This window comes from Schistocerca gregaria, chromosome 10, assembly GCF_023897955.1.
Source record: "Schistocerca gregaria isolate iqSchGreg1 chromosome 10, iqSchGreg1.2, whole genome shotgun sequence".
Classification (NCBI taxonomy): Eukaryota; Metazoa; Arthropoda; class Insecta; order Orthoptera; family Acrididae; genus Schistocerca; species Schistocerca gregaria.
In genome coordinates, this window is record NC_064929.1 from 123,883,605 (window position 1) to 123,897,661 (window position 14,057).

The 14,057-nt window shown below is 43.7% G+C and overlaps 1 protein-coding gene across 1 annotated transcript in view; it reads left to right on the top strand.

The window, feature by feature from the left end:
* Window positions 1–14,057, top strand: part of LOC126293207 (C3 and PZP-like alpha-2-macroglobulin domain-containing protein 8) — a 732,149-nt gene that overhangs the window by 297,008 nt on the left and 421,084 nt on the right. The window contains exon 3 of the mRNA XM_049986331.1: window positions 2,033–2,226. Coding sequence (XP_049842288.1) covers window positions 2,033–2,226 — 194 coding nt within the window. The remainder of the gene's footprint in view (window positions 1–2,032; window positions 2,227–14,057) is intronic.

Below are 14,057 nucleotides of genomic sequence, written 5' to 3' on the forward strand. Positions count from 1 at the left end.
GTCCAGATCTCCGGTGATTCCACGCCTTAATTATTTTCCTTTTACAGTCTCTTTCTCTTCAAAGCAAACCGCTAGCGGCACAAATGTTAATTGGCTCGCTTTAGCGAGAAGAAAAGCAGAATATGTATCTCTCAGAAACACGTCAATCCCTCAAAAGATACTCCAGAAGCTGTGCTAGTTACCACTCTAACAACCATGAAGAATGCATATATGCATCTCTGATATTTCAAAGAATAAATGCACTAGAAAATACTTTGGCGTCGACGAGCTGTCGTCCCATATACAGGGTGTTACAAAAACGTACGGCCAAACTTTCAGGAACCATTCCTCACACACAAATTAGGAAAAGATGTTATGTGGGCATGTGTCCGGAAACGCTTAATTTCCATGTTAGAGCTCATTTTAGTTTCGTCAGTATGTACTGTACTTCCTCGATTCACCGCCAGTTGGCCCAATTGAAGGAAGGCAATGTTGACTTCGGTGCTTGTGTTGACATGCGACTCATTGCTCTACAGTACTAGCATCAAGCACATCAGTACGTAGCATCAACAGGTTAGTGTTCACCACGAACGTGGTTTTGCAGTCATTGCAATGTTTACAAATGCGGAGTCGGCAGATATCCATTTGATGCATGGATTAGCACTGGGCAATAGCCGTGGCGCGATACGTTTGTATCGAGACTGATTTCCAGAACGAAGGTGTTCCGACAGGAAGACGTTCGAAGCAATTGATCGGCGTCTTAGGGAGCGCGGAACATTCCAGCCTATGACTCGCGACTGGGGAAGACCTAGATCGACGAGGACACCTGCAATGGACGAGGCAATTCTACGTGCAGTTGACGATAACCCTAATGTCAGCGTACAAGGTAACGTTGACCACGTCACTGTATGGAGAGTGCTACGGGAGAACCAGTTGTTTCCGTACCATGTACAGCGTGTGCAGGCACTATCAGCAGCTGCTTGGCCTCCACGGGTACACTTCTGCGTATGGTTCATCCAACAATGTGTCAATACTCATTCCAGTGCAAATGTTCTCTTTACGGATGAGGCTTCATTCCAATGTGATCAATTGTAAATTTTCACAATCAACATGTGTGGGCTGGCGAGAATCCGCACGCAATAGTGGAATCGCGTCATCAACACAGATTTTCTGTGAACGTTTAGGCAGGCATTGTTGGTGATGTATCGATTGGGCCCCATGTTCTTCCACCTATGCTCAATGGATTACGTTATCATGATTTCATACGGGATACTCTACCTGTGCTGCTAGAACAAGTGCGTTTACAAGTACGACACAACATGTGGTTAATGCACGATGGAGCTGCTGCACATTTCAATCGAAGTGTTCGTACTCTTCTCAACAACAGATTCGGTGACCGATGGATTGGTAGAGGCGGACCAATTCCATGGCCTCCACGCTCTCCTGACCTCAACCCTCTTGACTTTCATTTATGGGGGCATTTGAAAACTCTTGTCTATGCAACACCGGTACCAAATGTAGAGACTCTTCGTGCTCGTATGGTGGACGGCTGTGATACAATACCCCATTGTCCAGGGCTGCATCAGCGCATCAGGGATTCCATGTGACGGAGGGTGGATGCATGTATCCTCGCTAACGGAGGACATTTTGAACATTTCCTGTAACAAAGTGTTTCAAGTCACGCTGGTACGTTCTGTTGCTGTGTGTTTCTATTTCATGATTAATGTGGTTTGAAGAGAAGTAATAAAATGAGCTCTAACATGGAAAGTAAGCGTTTGCGGAAACATGTCCACTCAACATATTTTCATTCTTTGTGTGTCAGGAATGTTTCCTGAAAGTTTGGCCGTACCTTTTTGTAACAACCTGTATTACAGGAAATCAGATCAGTTAACTTTTCCACAGTGAACGAATGTAGATGGTTTGATTTAAAATGATTAATTGGTGCGTGGTAGAGGGTATCTGCTGTGGGGACAGTACAATCCTTTGCTCAGTTGTCTCTTTTGCTTGTGAGTGGATGGAGTATATTTTTATGGGACTGCTTATGATGTTGCAGGTCTGTGACTGTGGTGAGTCCACGGACGGCGGTGGCAGGGGGCGCCACGGCCGTGCTGGTCACCCTCAGTGGGGGACCGCGCAGACCCCCTCGCCCCCCCCTCAATGTGACCCTGCACCTGCTGGCGGCGTCTGGCGGCGACGAGGCCGATGCCGACCGGCCCATCATCTCCAGGAGCTCTGCCCTGGTGCAAGGTAGGCCTCGCAGGGTATCTTATTGTTGTGTACATAGTTCCGCGTAGTCAGCGCGTACACATCTCTCCCAATAGAGCGCGCCCTGCCAAGCGCAACAGCGCAGGCGCAGCACTCGTCCGTCTCCACACTACGAGATGGCGCTGCCTTAGAGACGGACCAAATTTTGCTTCCGCCAATGCGCGTATCAATATGTAACGCAGCCAGGGAGATCGCTGCTAATGTAGAACCTTTTCTCCTCGCGTATCACACTCGCGCAGTGATACCTGAATGCGTGAGGTATTATAACAAGTGTACAGACCTCCGATCAGGAGTCTGCATTTGTCTGCACCAGTCTGTACCAGTCTGCATTAGTCTGCACCAGTTTATAGTCAAGTTTCAGTCTGCACCTAAGAAGATTATCATATTCCTGTATATAGCCATGAAGAGAAATGTGTAGACACTTTGTCAAGTATCAGAGATATGTGAGAATAAAATTAACGTACCAAGACCAAAGGAACTTCAGATCGTCAATTGTAAATAGCATCCAGAATCAAGTTACGTAAGGTTTATGCTTGTCACTTTTTTAATAAATTTGTGTGAAAATTAATCAAATTCTGTTTAACGTTGGTCACCGTCAATCTGCTACTCTAAGCGTGCAAGTGGCATTTTTATCGTCTGACCTAACGGCAGAAGATAAACACACCACGATAAGACCACGAGACATATTGCTGACACTCGCCTACTTCATTAGAGCGACAAGTCTAATAATCTGATGGTGAGTGTACCGAAGGTCTTACAGTACGCACACCAGAATATCAGCATCCTCCTTCACCATTTACAACAGTCTGCCAAAACTGGCGTAACTTTGCGATTCCGCCACTGTAGAAATCACATCGTTTTAGGCGGAGGAGTCGTTCGGATCACACTTTCATCCAGAGAGGAAGTTCCTTCATGGCTGTCCGACACAGAGGGGAAAAGGTGAAAATCTGGGAGCGCAAGATCAGCTGAATAAGGTGGATGCGGAACGACTCCCCAACCCAACTGCTGTATAGTGTTTCTTGTCTAGAAGAACGTATGAGGAAGTTATCATGGACTAATATCACTCCACACAATCTTCCTGGTCGTTTTTTTTTTTCGCACTGTGTCTGCAAGAGGTCTCACTTCTTGGCAATAAATGTCAGTAATGATGGTTATACCTTGGGGAAGCAATTCGTAGCACACCACACCATCGCTGTTTCACCGGATGCTTAACATTATCTTTTGTGGGTGCGCGCAGGTTTTTGAATGGGGAGTGGCTGCTTTATTTGGGCTCTACTATTGTCTTCTTTTCCGTCCGTTAGCATAAAGACACGGTCTCTCGTCACCAGTAACGATGCAGGGTAGGAATAATCGCTATTGATCACTAGCCAATTGCTGACAAGCAAGCACAGATGCAAATATTTCCACCCGCAAATTTTTGTGATTTTGACTTTGAGCGTGCAGTACGCACACACCCGATTTTTGAAACTTCCCCATTGCACGAAATGTCGCACGATGGTCGAATGATCACACTTCACCACATTTGCAGCTCTCGAGTGCCCTGACGCGGATCATTGTGGATTAATGCGTTTAAACCCCGAAGGTCCTGCGCATATGGAGAGCCACTGATCTCATTAAGGCCCCTCTTAAAACGAGAAAACCATTTTCCTGCCGTGCTCTGTCCAATAGCATTATACCGAAACACGGTGCCACTATATTCAATCGAAACAGAATAATATCTCGGAAATGTTCCGATTTCTCCATGTGGCACCCGATTTTCTAGCGCCCACAGTCCACAGGTTATCTCAAATCGTTCAACTAGCTCTAAGCACTATGGAACTTAACATCTGAGGTCATCAGTCTACGTCTAAATCTACATCCATATTCCTCGAGCCACCTGACGGTGTGTGGCGGAGGGTACCCTGAGTACCTCTATCGGTTCTCCCTTCTATTCCAGTCTCGTATTGTTCGTGGAAAGAAGGATTGTCGCTATGCTTCTGTGTGGGCTCTAATCTCTGTGATTTTATCCTCATGGTCTCTTCGCGATATATACGTAGGAGGGAGCAATATACTGCTTGACTCCTCGGCGAAGGTAGTTTCTCGAAACTTCAACAAAATCCCATACCGAGCTACGGAGCGTCTCTCCGGCAGAGTCTTCCATTGGGATTTATCTATCATCTCTGTAATGCTTTCGCGATTACTAAATGATCCTGTAACGAAGCGCGCTGCTCTCCGTTGGATCTTCTCTGTCTCTTCTATCAACCCTATCTGGCACGGATCCCACACTGGTGAGCAGTATTCAAGCAGTGGGCGAACAAGCATACTGTAACCTATTTCCTTCGTTTTCGGACAGCATTTCCTTAGGATTCTTGCAACGAATCTCAGTCTGGCATCTGATTTACTGACGATCAGCTTTATATGATCACCATTTTAAATCATTCCTAATGCCTACTTCCAGATAATTTATGGACTTAATTGCTCCCAGTTGCTGACCTGCTACATTTCTTTCTATGTATTCTCAGCACATTACACTTGTCTAAATTGAGATTCAATTGCCATTCCCTGCACCATGCTCCAATTTGCAGCAGATACTCCTGCATTTCAGTACAATTTTCCATTGTTACAACATCTCGATACACCACAGCATCATCTGCAAAAAATCCCTCAGTGAACTTCCGATGTCATTCACAGGGTCATTTATGTATATTGTGAATAGCAACGGTCCTATGACACTCCCCTGCGGCACACCTGAAATCACTCTTATTTCGAAAGACTTCTCTCCATTGAGAATGACATGCTGCGTTCTGTTTTCTAAGAACTCTTCAATCCAATCACACAATTGGTCTGATAGTCCGTATGCTCTTACTTTGCTCAGTAAACGACTGTGGGGAACTGTATCGAACGCCTTGCGGAAGTCAAGAAACTCGGCATCGACCTGGGAACCCGTGGCTATGGCCCTCTGAGTCTCGTAGACGAATAGCACGAGCTGGGTTTCACACAACCGTCGTTTTCGAAACCCATGCTGATTCCTACAGAGTAGATTTCTAGTCTCCAGAAAAGTCATTATACTCGAACATAATACGTGTTCCAAAATTATACAACTGATCGACGTTAGAGATATAGGTCTATAGTTCTGCACATCTGTTCGACGTCCCTTCTTGAAAATGGGAATGACCTGCGCTCTTTTACAATCCTTTGGAACGCTACGCTCTTCTAGAGACCTACGGTACACCGCTGCAAGAAGGGGCAAGTTCCTTCGCGTACTCTGTGTAAAATCGATCTGGTACCCCATCAGGTCCAGCAGCCTTTTCTCTTTTGAGCGATTTTAATTGTTTCTCTATCCCTCTGTAGTCTATTTCGATATCTACCTTTTTGTCATCTGTGCGACAATCTATAGAAGGAACTACAGTGCAGTCTTCCTCTGTGAAACAGCTTTGGAAAAAGACATTTAGTATTTCGGCCTTTAGTCAGTCACTCTTTGTTTCAGTACCATTTTGGTCACAGAGTGTCTGGACATTTTGTTTTGATCCACCTACCGCTTTGACATAAGACCAAAATTTCTTAGGATTTTCTGCCAGTTCTGTATATTTGTAACTACTTAAACCTAACTAACCTAAGGACATCACACACATCCATGCCCGAGGCAGGATTCGGACCTGCGACAGTAGCAGCAGCGCGGTTCCAGTTTTTTCATTTGTAGTTCACGGTTTCTATTTGAGTTTACATATTATCATTTCGTCATCTGGAGATAGTGAGTGAGCTGTGGACTCTAGAAAATGCAGTTCCAAGTGGAGAAACGGGGACGTTTCTGACGTATTCCTCCGTTTGAGTTCGGCAGAGGGGAGGCAGCAGAGATGGCGCCCAGAAGCATTTGTGACGTGTGTGTCTGGATAATCAGGGTGCACTCAGCCCTCGTGAGGTAAACTGAGGAGCTAGTTGATTGAGAAATAGCTGCTCCGGTTTCGTAAATCAGATACGGCCGGGAGAGCGGTGTGCTGACCACATGCCCCTCCATATTTGCATCAAGTGACGTGTGCGGGCTAAGGATGACATGGCGATCGGTCGGTAGCGTGGGGCCTACCAAAGACTGTTCGGACGGGGTTCAGTTTAGTTTTAGAATGCAGGTAATGTTAAAGGCATGCATATGGCAGGAAAGTGTTTTCTTGTTTTAAGGAGGATCATGAAGACTTTCGGGATTTGATAAAGATCGTTTGAGCACATGAACCCACAATGATCAACGTCAGTGCAGTCGAGAAGAGGAGAATGTGATGAACTGTGATCGTTGTGCCACCTTGCGACATGCAGTGGGGAAGGTTCAAAAACCGGGTGTATCAGTTCCGCATGCTCTAACCTAAAAACAACAATCAGTGTGCGACGGGTCAGGCTCTTATCGCGCAGTTTCCTTTCCCTGAAAGAAAATCCACCTACCTCGTTTCTTAGGTAGTTGCTGCACTCGCCTCTCCTGATAGCAGCTACTGGAAAAATTGCAGAAAAGCAGTGTTGAAGAAACTGCAATTTAATAGCCGCTCACCGGAGGCCGCGATACATGTTTGCTGAAATACAATCTATGAGCAATCTTCCTAAATAAATTGAGTTATTGGAATGGTAGTAATTGTTTACTCAAACGAGAACGCGAAGTTGGTAATTCTATTTAAGCTCTTTATTGTCTTTAAGCCTGATCATCAGCCCGCTAATCTACGTTTGAAGAAAGTTCAGTTCACAATTCTATCCACACTCAAACCCCGCCAGAATTAGCTTTCAAAGTTACGGAATTTACTTAACTGCAACACAGACGATTTTCTAACATACACGTTTGCAGTCGATGTTCAATAATAGTTCGTTTTTTAACGTTAATGCTCGCCATAAGCACTTAGTAAAAGTTTACGAAGTACCGCCACGCTTTTAATTATTAAAGTTACTCGCGTCTTTCGCGGAACGAAAAGTCACAACTCGCTCAAACTCACACTACGCGTTACTGGACTCTTCCAGTCTCAAATCGCACACTACCGAACCGATGAAGCCGTTTTATGGCTTCATTTTACACATTATTCGCGAGGACACATCAAGCATGTCTCTTCTCGATCACAGTTCCTTCGCGACCCCTCATCCACTCGCGACTCCCTCTCCTAGTCTGCTAACCGTCCTCGCATCTCATTGGCTCACACATCACACAGCCAATCAGCATTAACTCTTTGGGTGCGCCTCGCGCCAAAATCTAGCACGCACCAGTCATGACTTCTGAATCATTTACGTCATGATTTCTTGTTACACAAAATTTACTGTATAATTTAACAAACCGAAAGGAAAACTAGACTTTACTTTATTTCCAGAAATTATTTAAATACTCGCGAACGTTCTGGCTGCTTGTACAATACCATACACTCTTGGACATCCGACATTCACTAAGATGGGGAACCACTGGCGACTCTGTTCCCACGGTTACATCGTCTGAACACTTGCGAGTTCCAACCTAGATTTTATACACTTGCAAAGAATGGCGAATGTCCCTCTTTCATTCACTCAGGCACACTCATTCACTCTCACCTACTCATATAAAATAACTGTTCACAAAAATTCAAAACATTTATGGTTTTAACAAAGTTATAGGTGAATTTCTAAAAGTAAAATTCTCAAAATAAATACAAAAGCACGGAAGGTGATTTTGTTTCATAGTTGGATGGTCACTGAAGGTGATCTATACATAATGGTATTTATTTAGACTCGAAAATTGTAGAAATTTGCGTTTTCTGTAAGATTTTTCTAATTTCCAAAATATGCAGGTTTCAAAGCTCAAATTTGGATGACTTATTTTTATTCATAACAGAAACTAGTATATTAACTTTTAATTTCCTCAGGTTCCTCAGTTAGAAGTTATTAAAGATGAAAGTTCCACGTTATACACGCGGCTAGTTAGCGCACAGGTCTTACATTTTACATTCTCACGGTACAGACATGCCATATGGTCGTGACGTCAGACGAACGGACACCGGTAATCTGCCCGCTACAGCACATATGCTAATCTGATGGCTACTTTACAGTCTGTCTACATTTCACAGTAAATATTTGATAGAAAACTGTGCGCTCGCACTAGTTGCGACGCCACAAGTGTGTGGCCATATGGGCATCGCTGCTTCTTCATTATCAACTGGGACGTGAACAACACCAACAACTCCTCTGCTGTATCGTTACTGGTGACGGGAAATGGATCCTTTATACTAACATAAAGAAAGAAAAGGAGTCATTGAGTCCAAACATAGCAGGAACTCGCCAAACAAAAACCTCCGCGCATCCACAAAAGACAATGTTCTGCACCTGGTGAAATAATGACAGCGTGGTGTACTACTACCTGCGGATGAAGACCAACAGATATGAGCAGGAACACACAATTCGATATGCCGTAGTTACGGCCTTTCTAAAGTAAGGCTACTCCCCGATAACGCCCGCCCGCATTCGGCTAAACTAGTCCTCGCAAAAAAAAAAAAAAAAAAAAAAAAAAAAAAAGGTGCGTTCGGAAGTCGTTCCGCACCTATCTTGTTCACCCGGTCTTGCAACCTCGGATTTCCACCTTTCCCGCTCGCGAACTTATGCACAAACGCAATAGTAAAGAAATACTTTGTTGTTGTTGCGGTCTTCAGTCCTGAAACTGGTTTGATGCAGCTCTCCATGCTACTCTATTCTGTGCAAGCTTCTTCATCTCCCAGTACCTACTGCAACCTATATGCTTCTGAATCTGTTTAGAGTATTCATCTCTTGGTCTCCCTCTACGATTTTTACCCTCCACGCTGCCCTCCAATGTTACATTTGTGATCCCTTGATGCCTCAGAACATGTCCTACCATCCGGTCCCTTCTTCTAGTCACGTTGTGCCACAAATTCCTCTCTCCCGAATCCTATTCAATACCTCCTCATTAGTTATGTGATCTACCCATCTAATCTTCAGCATTCTTCTGTAGCACGACATTTAGAAAGTTTCTATTCTCTTCTTGCCCAAACTCGTCCATGTTTCACTTCCATACATGGCTACACTCCATACAAATACTTCTGTAGCACGACATTTAGAATGCTTCTATTCTCTTCTTGCCCAAACTCGTCCATGTTTCACTTCCATACATGGCTACACTCCATACAAACACTTTCAGAAACGAATTCCTGACACTTAAATCTATACTCGATGTTAACAAATTTCTCTTCTTCAGAAATGCTTTCCTTGCCATTGCCAGTCTACATTTTATATCCTCTCTACTTCGATCATCATCAGTTATTTTGCTCCTCAAGTAGCAAAACACCTTTACTAACTTAAGTGTCTCATTTCCTAATCTAATTCCCACAGCATCACCCGACTTAATTCTAGTACATTTCATTATCCACGTTTTGCTTTTGTTGATGTTCATCTTATATCCTCCTTTCAAGACACTATCCATTCCGTTCAACTGCTCTTCCAAGTCCTATGCTGTTTCTGACAGAATTACGATGTCATCGGCGAACCTCAAAGTTTTTATTTCTTCTCCATGGATTTTAATACCTACTCAGAATTTGTCTTTTGTTCCCTTTACTCCTTGCTCAATATACAGATTGAATAACATCGGGGAGAGCCTACAACCCTGTCTCACTCCCTTCCCAACCACTGCTTCCCTTTCATGCCCCTCGACCATTATAACTGTCATTTGGTTTCTGTACAAATTGTAAATAGCCATTCGCTCCCTGTATTTTACCCCTGCCACCTTTATAATTTGAAAGAGAGTATTCCAGTCAACATTGTCAAAAGCTTTCTCTAACTCTACAAATGCTAGAAACGTACGTTTGCCTTTTCTTAATCTTTCTTCTAAGATAAGTCGTAAGGTCAGTATTGCCTCACGTGTTCCAACATTTCTACGGAATCCAAACTGATCCTCTCCTAGGTCCATTCGTCTGTAAACAATTCGCGTTAGTATTTTGCAGCTGTGACTTCATCTACATCCTCTTCCATTTCCATAATATTGTCCTCAATAACATCTCCCTTGTATAGTCCGTCTATATACTCCTTCCACGTTTCTGCTTTGCCTTCTTTGCTTAGAATTCGGTTTCCATCTGAGCTCTTGATTTTCATACAAGTGGCTCACTTTTCCCCAAAGGTCTCTTTAATTTTCCTGTAGGCAGTATCTATCTCACCCCTAGTGAGATATGCCCCTACATCCTTACATTTGTCCTCTAGCCATCCCTGTTTAGCCGTTTTGCACTTCTGTCGATTTTTGAGGCGTTTGTATTCCTTTTTGCCTGCTTCATTTACTGCATTTTTATATTTTCGCCTTTCATCAAATAAAATCAATATATCTTCTGTTACCCAAAAATTTCTACTAGCCCTCCCCCTTTTTACCTACTTCATCTTCTGCTGCCTTCACTACTTCATCCATCAGAGCTACCCATTCTTCTTCTACTGTATTTCTTTCCCCCCTTCCTGTCAATTGTTCACTTATGCTCTCCCCCCGAAACTCTTTACAACCTCTGGTTTAGTCTGTTTATCCAGGTCCCATCTCCTTAATTCCCACCTTAATCAAAATTTCTCTGGGGAGGTGCGGGGCTGGGGTGGAGAGAAGTCACCGGGAAAACGATCGAAACTACAAGTAAAGTTTGTTTGGCAGCCGCTGAGGGCCATATTCTCAAATACCAGATGAATATAGTCCGGGTAATTTGCACCCAGTGATTTACAGTGCCTCAAGTTTGGTTCAAATGGCTCTGAGTGCTATGGGACTTAACATCTGAGGTCATCAGTTTCCTAGAACTTTGAACTACTTAAACCTAACTAACCTAAGGACATCACACACATCCATGCCCGAGGTAGGATTCGAACCTGCGACCGTAGCGGTCGAGCGGTTCCGGACTGTAGCATCTAGAACCGCTCCGCCACTCCGGCCGGCCATACACAAGTTTCTAACTGTAATATCTGTCTTATTTTGTTAAAATTTTAACGTGAGAATACACGTCAATATTTTGCAATTGCTAAATAAGAGTGCTAATCGAATTTACGTCCCAGTCTGTCTTCCATATCTCTTTGCTCTTTGTTCACCTCGTCTCCCCTCTGTCTCTGACTTTGAGCCTTGTTTACTGGGAATTGAAGACGCTTAAAATGAGGGACGCCTCCTGAGGTGATGCATGTCTAAGGATACTATTTCGGGGGTTTTTCGTCTGTGAATGGGTAGAATTAGGAAGTCCAGGATATTTCAGATTCCTTAGCTGTATTCTAATCACAAGCCCATTCGCCGTAGATACAACTTATCTGTTTCTACTAAAACCGACTACAACGAAACAGCTCATTTTTGCGTATGCAAATTTTGTCCAAAATTATGTACAAGGAGAAAGAATATCTATAGGCCTTATATATATATATATATACATATATATATATATATATATATATATATATATATATATATATATATATATATATATATACACATATAGGGTGAGTTACCTAACGTTACCGTTGGATATATTTCGTAAACCACATCAATACTGGCGAACTGATTCTACAGACCGAACGTGAGATGAGGGGCTCGTGTAATTGGTTAATACAAACCATAAAAAAAATGCACGGAAGTATGTTTTTTAACACAAACCTAAATTTTTTTAAATGGAAACACGTTAGTTTTGTTAGCACATCTGAACATATAAACAAATACGTAATCAGTGTCGTTTGTTGCATTGTAAAATGTTAATTACATCCGGAGATATTGTAACCTAAAGTTGACGCTTGAGTACCACTCCTCCGCTGTTCTATCGTGTGTATCGGAGAGCACCGAATTACGTAGGGATCCAAAGGGAACGGTGATGGACCTTAGGTACAGAAGAGACTGGAACAGCACTTTACGTCCACATGCTAACACCTTTTTATTGGTCTTTTTCACTGACACACATGTACATTACCATGAGGGGTTAGGTACACGTACACACGTGGTTTCCGTTTTCAATTACGGAGTGGAATAGAGTGTGTCCCGACATGTCAGGCCAATAGATGTTCAATGTGGTGGCCATCATTTGCTGCACACAATTGCAATCTCTGGCGTAATGAATGCCGTACACGCCGCAGTACATCTGGTGTAATGTCGCCGCAGGCTGCCACAATACGTTGTTTCATATCCTCTGGTGTTGTAGGCGCATCACGGTACACATTCTCCTTTAATGTACCCCACAGAAAGAAGTCCAGAGGTGTAAGATCAGGAGAACGGGCTGGCCAATTTATGCGTCCTCCACGTCCTATGAAACGCCCGTCGAACATCCTGTCAAGGGTCAGCCTAGTGTTAATTGCGGAATGTGCAGGTGCACCATCATGCTAATACCACACACGTCGAAGCGTTTCCAGTGGGACATTTTCGAGCAACGTTGGCAGATCATTCTGTAGAAAACACGATGTATGTTGTAGCTGTTTGACCACCAGCAATGAAGTGAGGACCAATGAGGTGGTCGCCAGTGATCCCGCACCATACATTTTCAGTCCACGGTCGCTGTCGCTCTATCTGTCTGAGCCAGCGTGAATTGTCCACGGACCAGTAATGCATGTTCCGTAGATTCACTGCCCCGTGGTTTGTGAAACCCGCTTCATCGGTAAACAGGTAGAACTGCAACGCATTCTCTGTTAATGCCCATTGACAGAACTGCACTCGACGGTTAAAGTCATCACCATGTAATTGCTGATGTAGCGACACATGAAACGGGTGAAAGCGGTGACGATGCAGTATGCGCATGACACTACTTTGACTCAGTCCACCGGCTCTCGCAGTGTCCCGTGTACTCATGTGTGGGTTCATGGCAACAGTAGCTGACACCCTGCAGGCTTCAGCTGCATTTCGTCGACACTCGCCATAGATGAGTATCATCTCCGCCTTTTCAGAGTTCGAATACACCATGGTCACAGTTCCTACAACACTACACTATCACAGACGTCTGGTACCACGGTGTACTACAGTTGGTCTGCGTGCGGAGACGAATGGAGAATAACAATAGCAGCCAGCGCTACATGCGGACACTGCGACAGCTAGACCAAACCACAACAGTGCACTACAGCAACACTCGTAAACACGGTCGTCATCGTAAACATGTCCCTGCAGATGCTGCACGCCGACCGTGGGCCGTGTTTGTTACAACACGCAACTGAACGTCGGAGGTTTCAGGCGTTCACTTTAGGTTACAGTATCTCCGGATGTAATTAACATTTTACAATGCAACAAACGGCACTGATTACGTATTTGTTTATATGTTCAGATGTGCTAACAAAACTAACGTAGTTCCATTTTAAAAGACGTAGGTTTGTGTTAAAAAAACATACTTCCGTGCATTTTTGTATGGTTTGTATTAAACAATTACACTAGCCCCTCTCCTCACGTTCGGTCTGTGGAATAGGCTCGTCAGTATTTGATGTGGTTTACGAAATATATCCAGCGGTAACGATAGGTGACTCACCATATATATATATATATATATATATATATATATATATATATATATATGGTGTTACAAAAAGGTACGGCCAAACTTTCAGGAAACATTCCTCACACACAAATAAAGAAAAGATGTTATGTGGACATGTGTCTGGAAACGCTTAATTTCCATGTTAGAGCTCAGTTTAGTTTCGTCAGTATGTACTGTACTTCCTCGATTCACCGCCAGCTGGCCCAATTGAAGGAATGTAATGTTGAATCCGCACGCAATTGTGCATTCACGTTAACAACACAGATTTACTGTGAACGTTTGGACAGGCATTGTTGGTGATGCCTTGATTGGGCCCCATGTTCTTCCACCTACGCTCAATGAAGCACGTTATCATGATTTCATACGGGATACTCTACCTGTGCTGCTAGAACA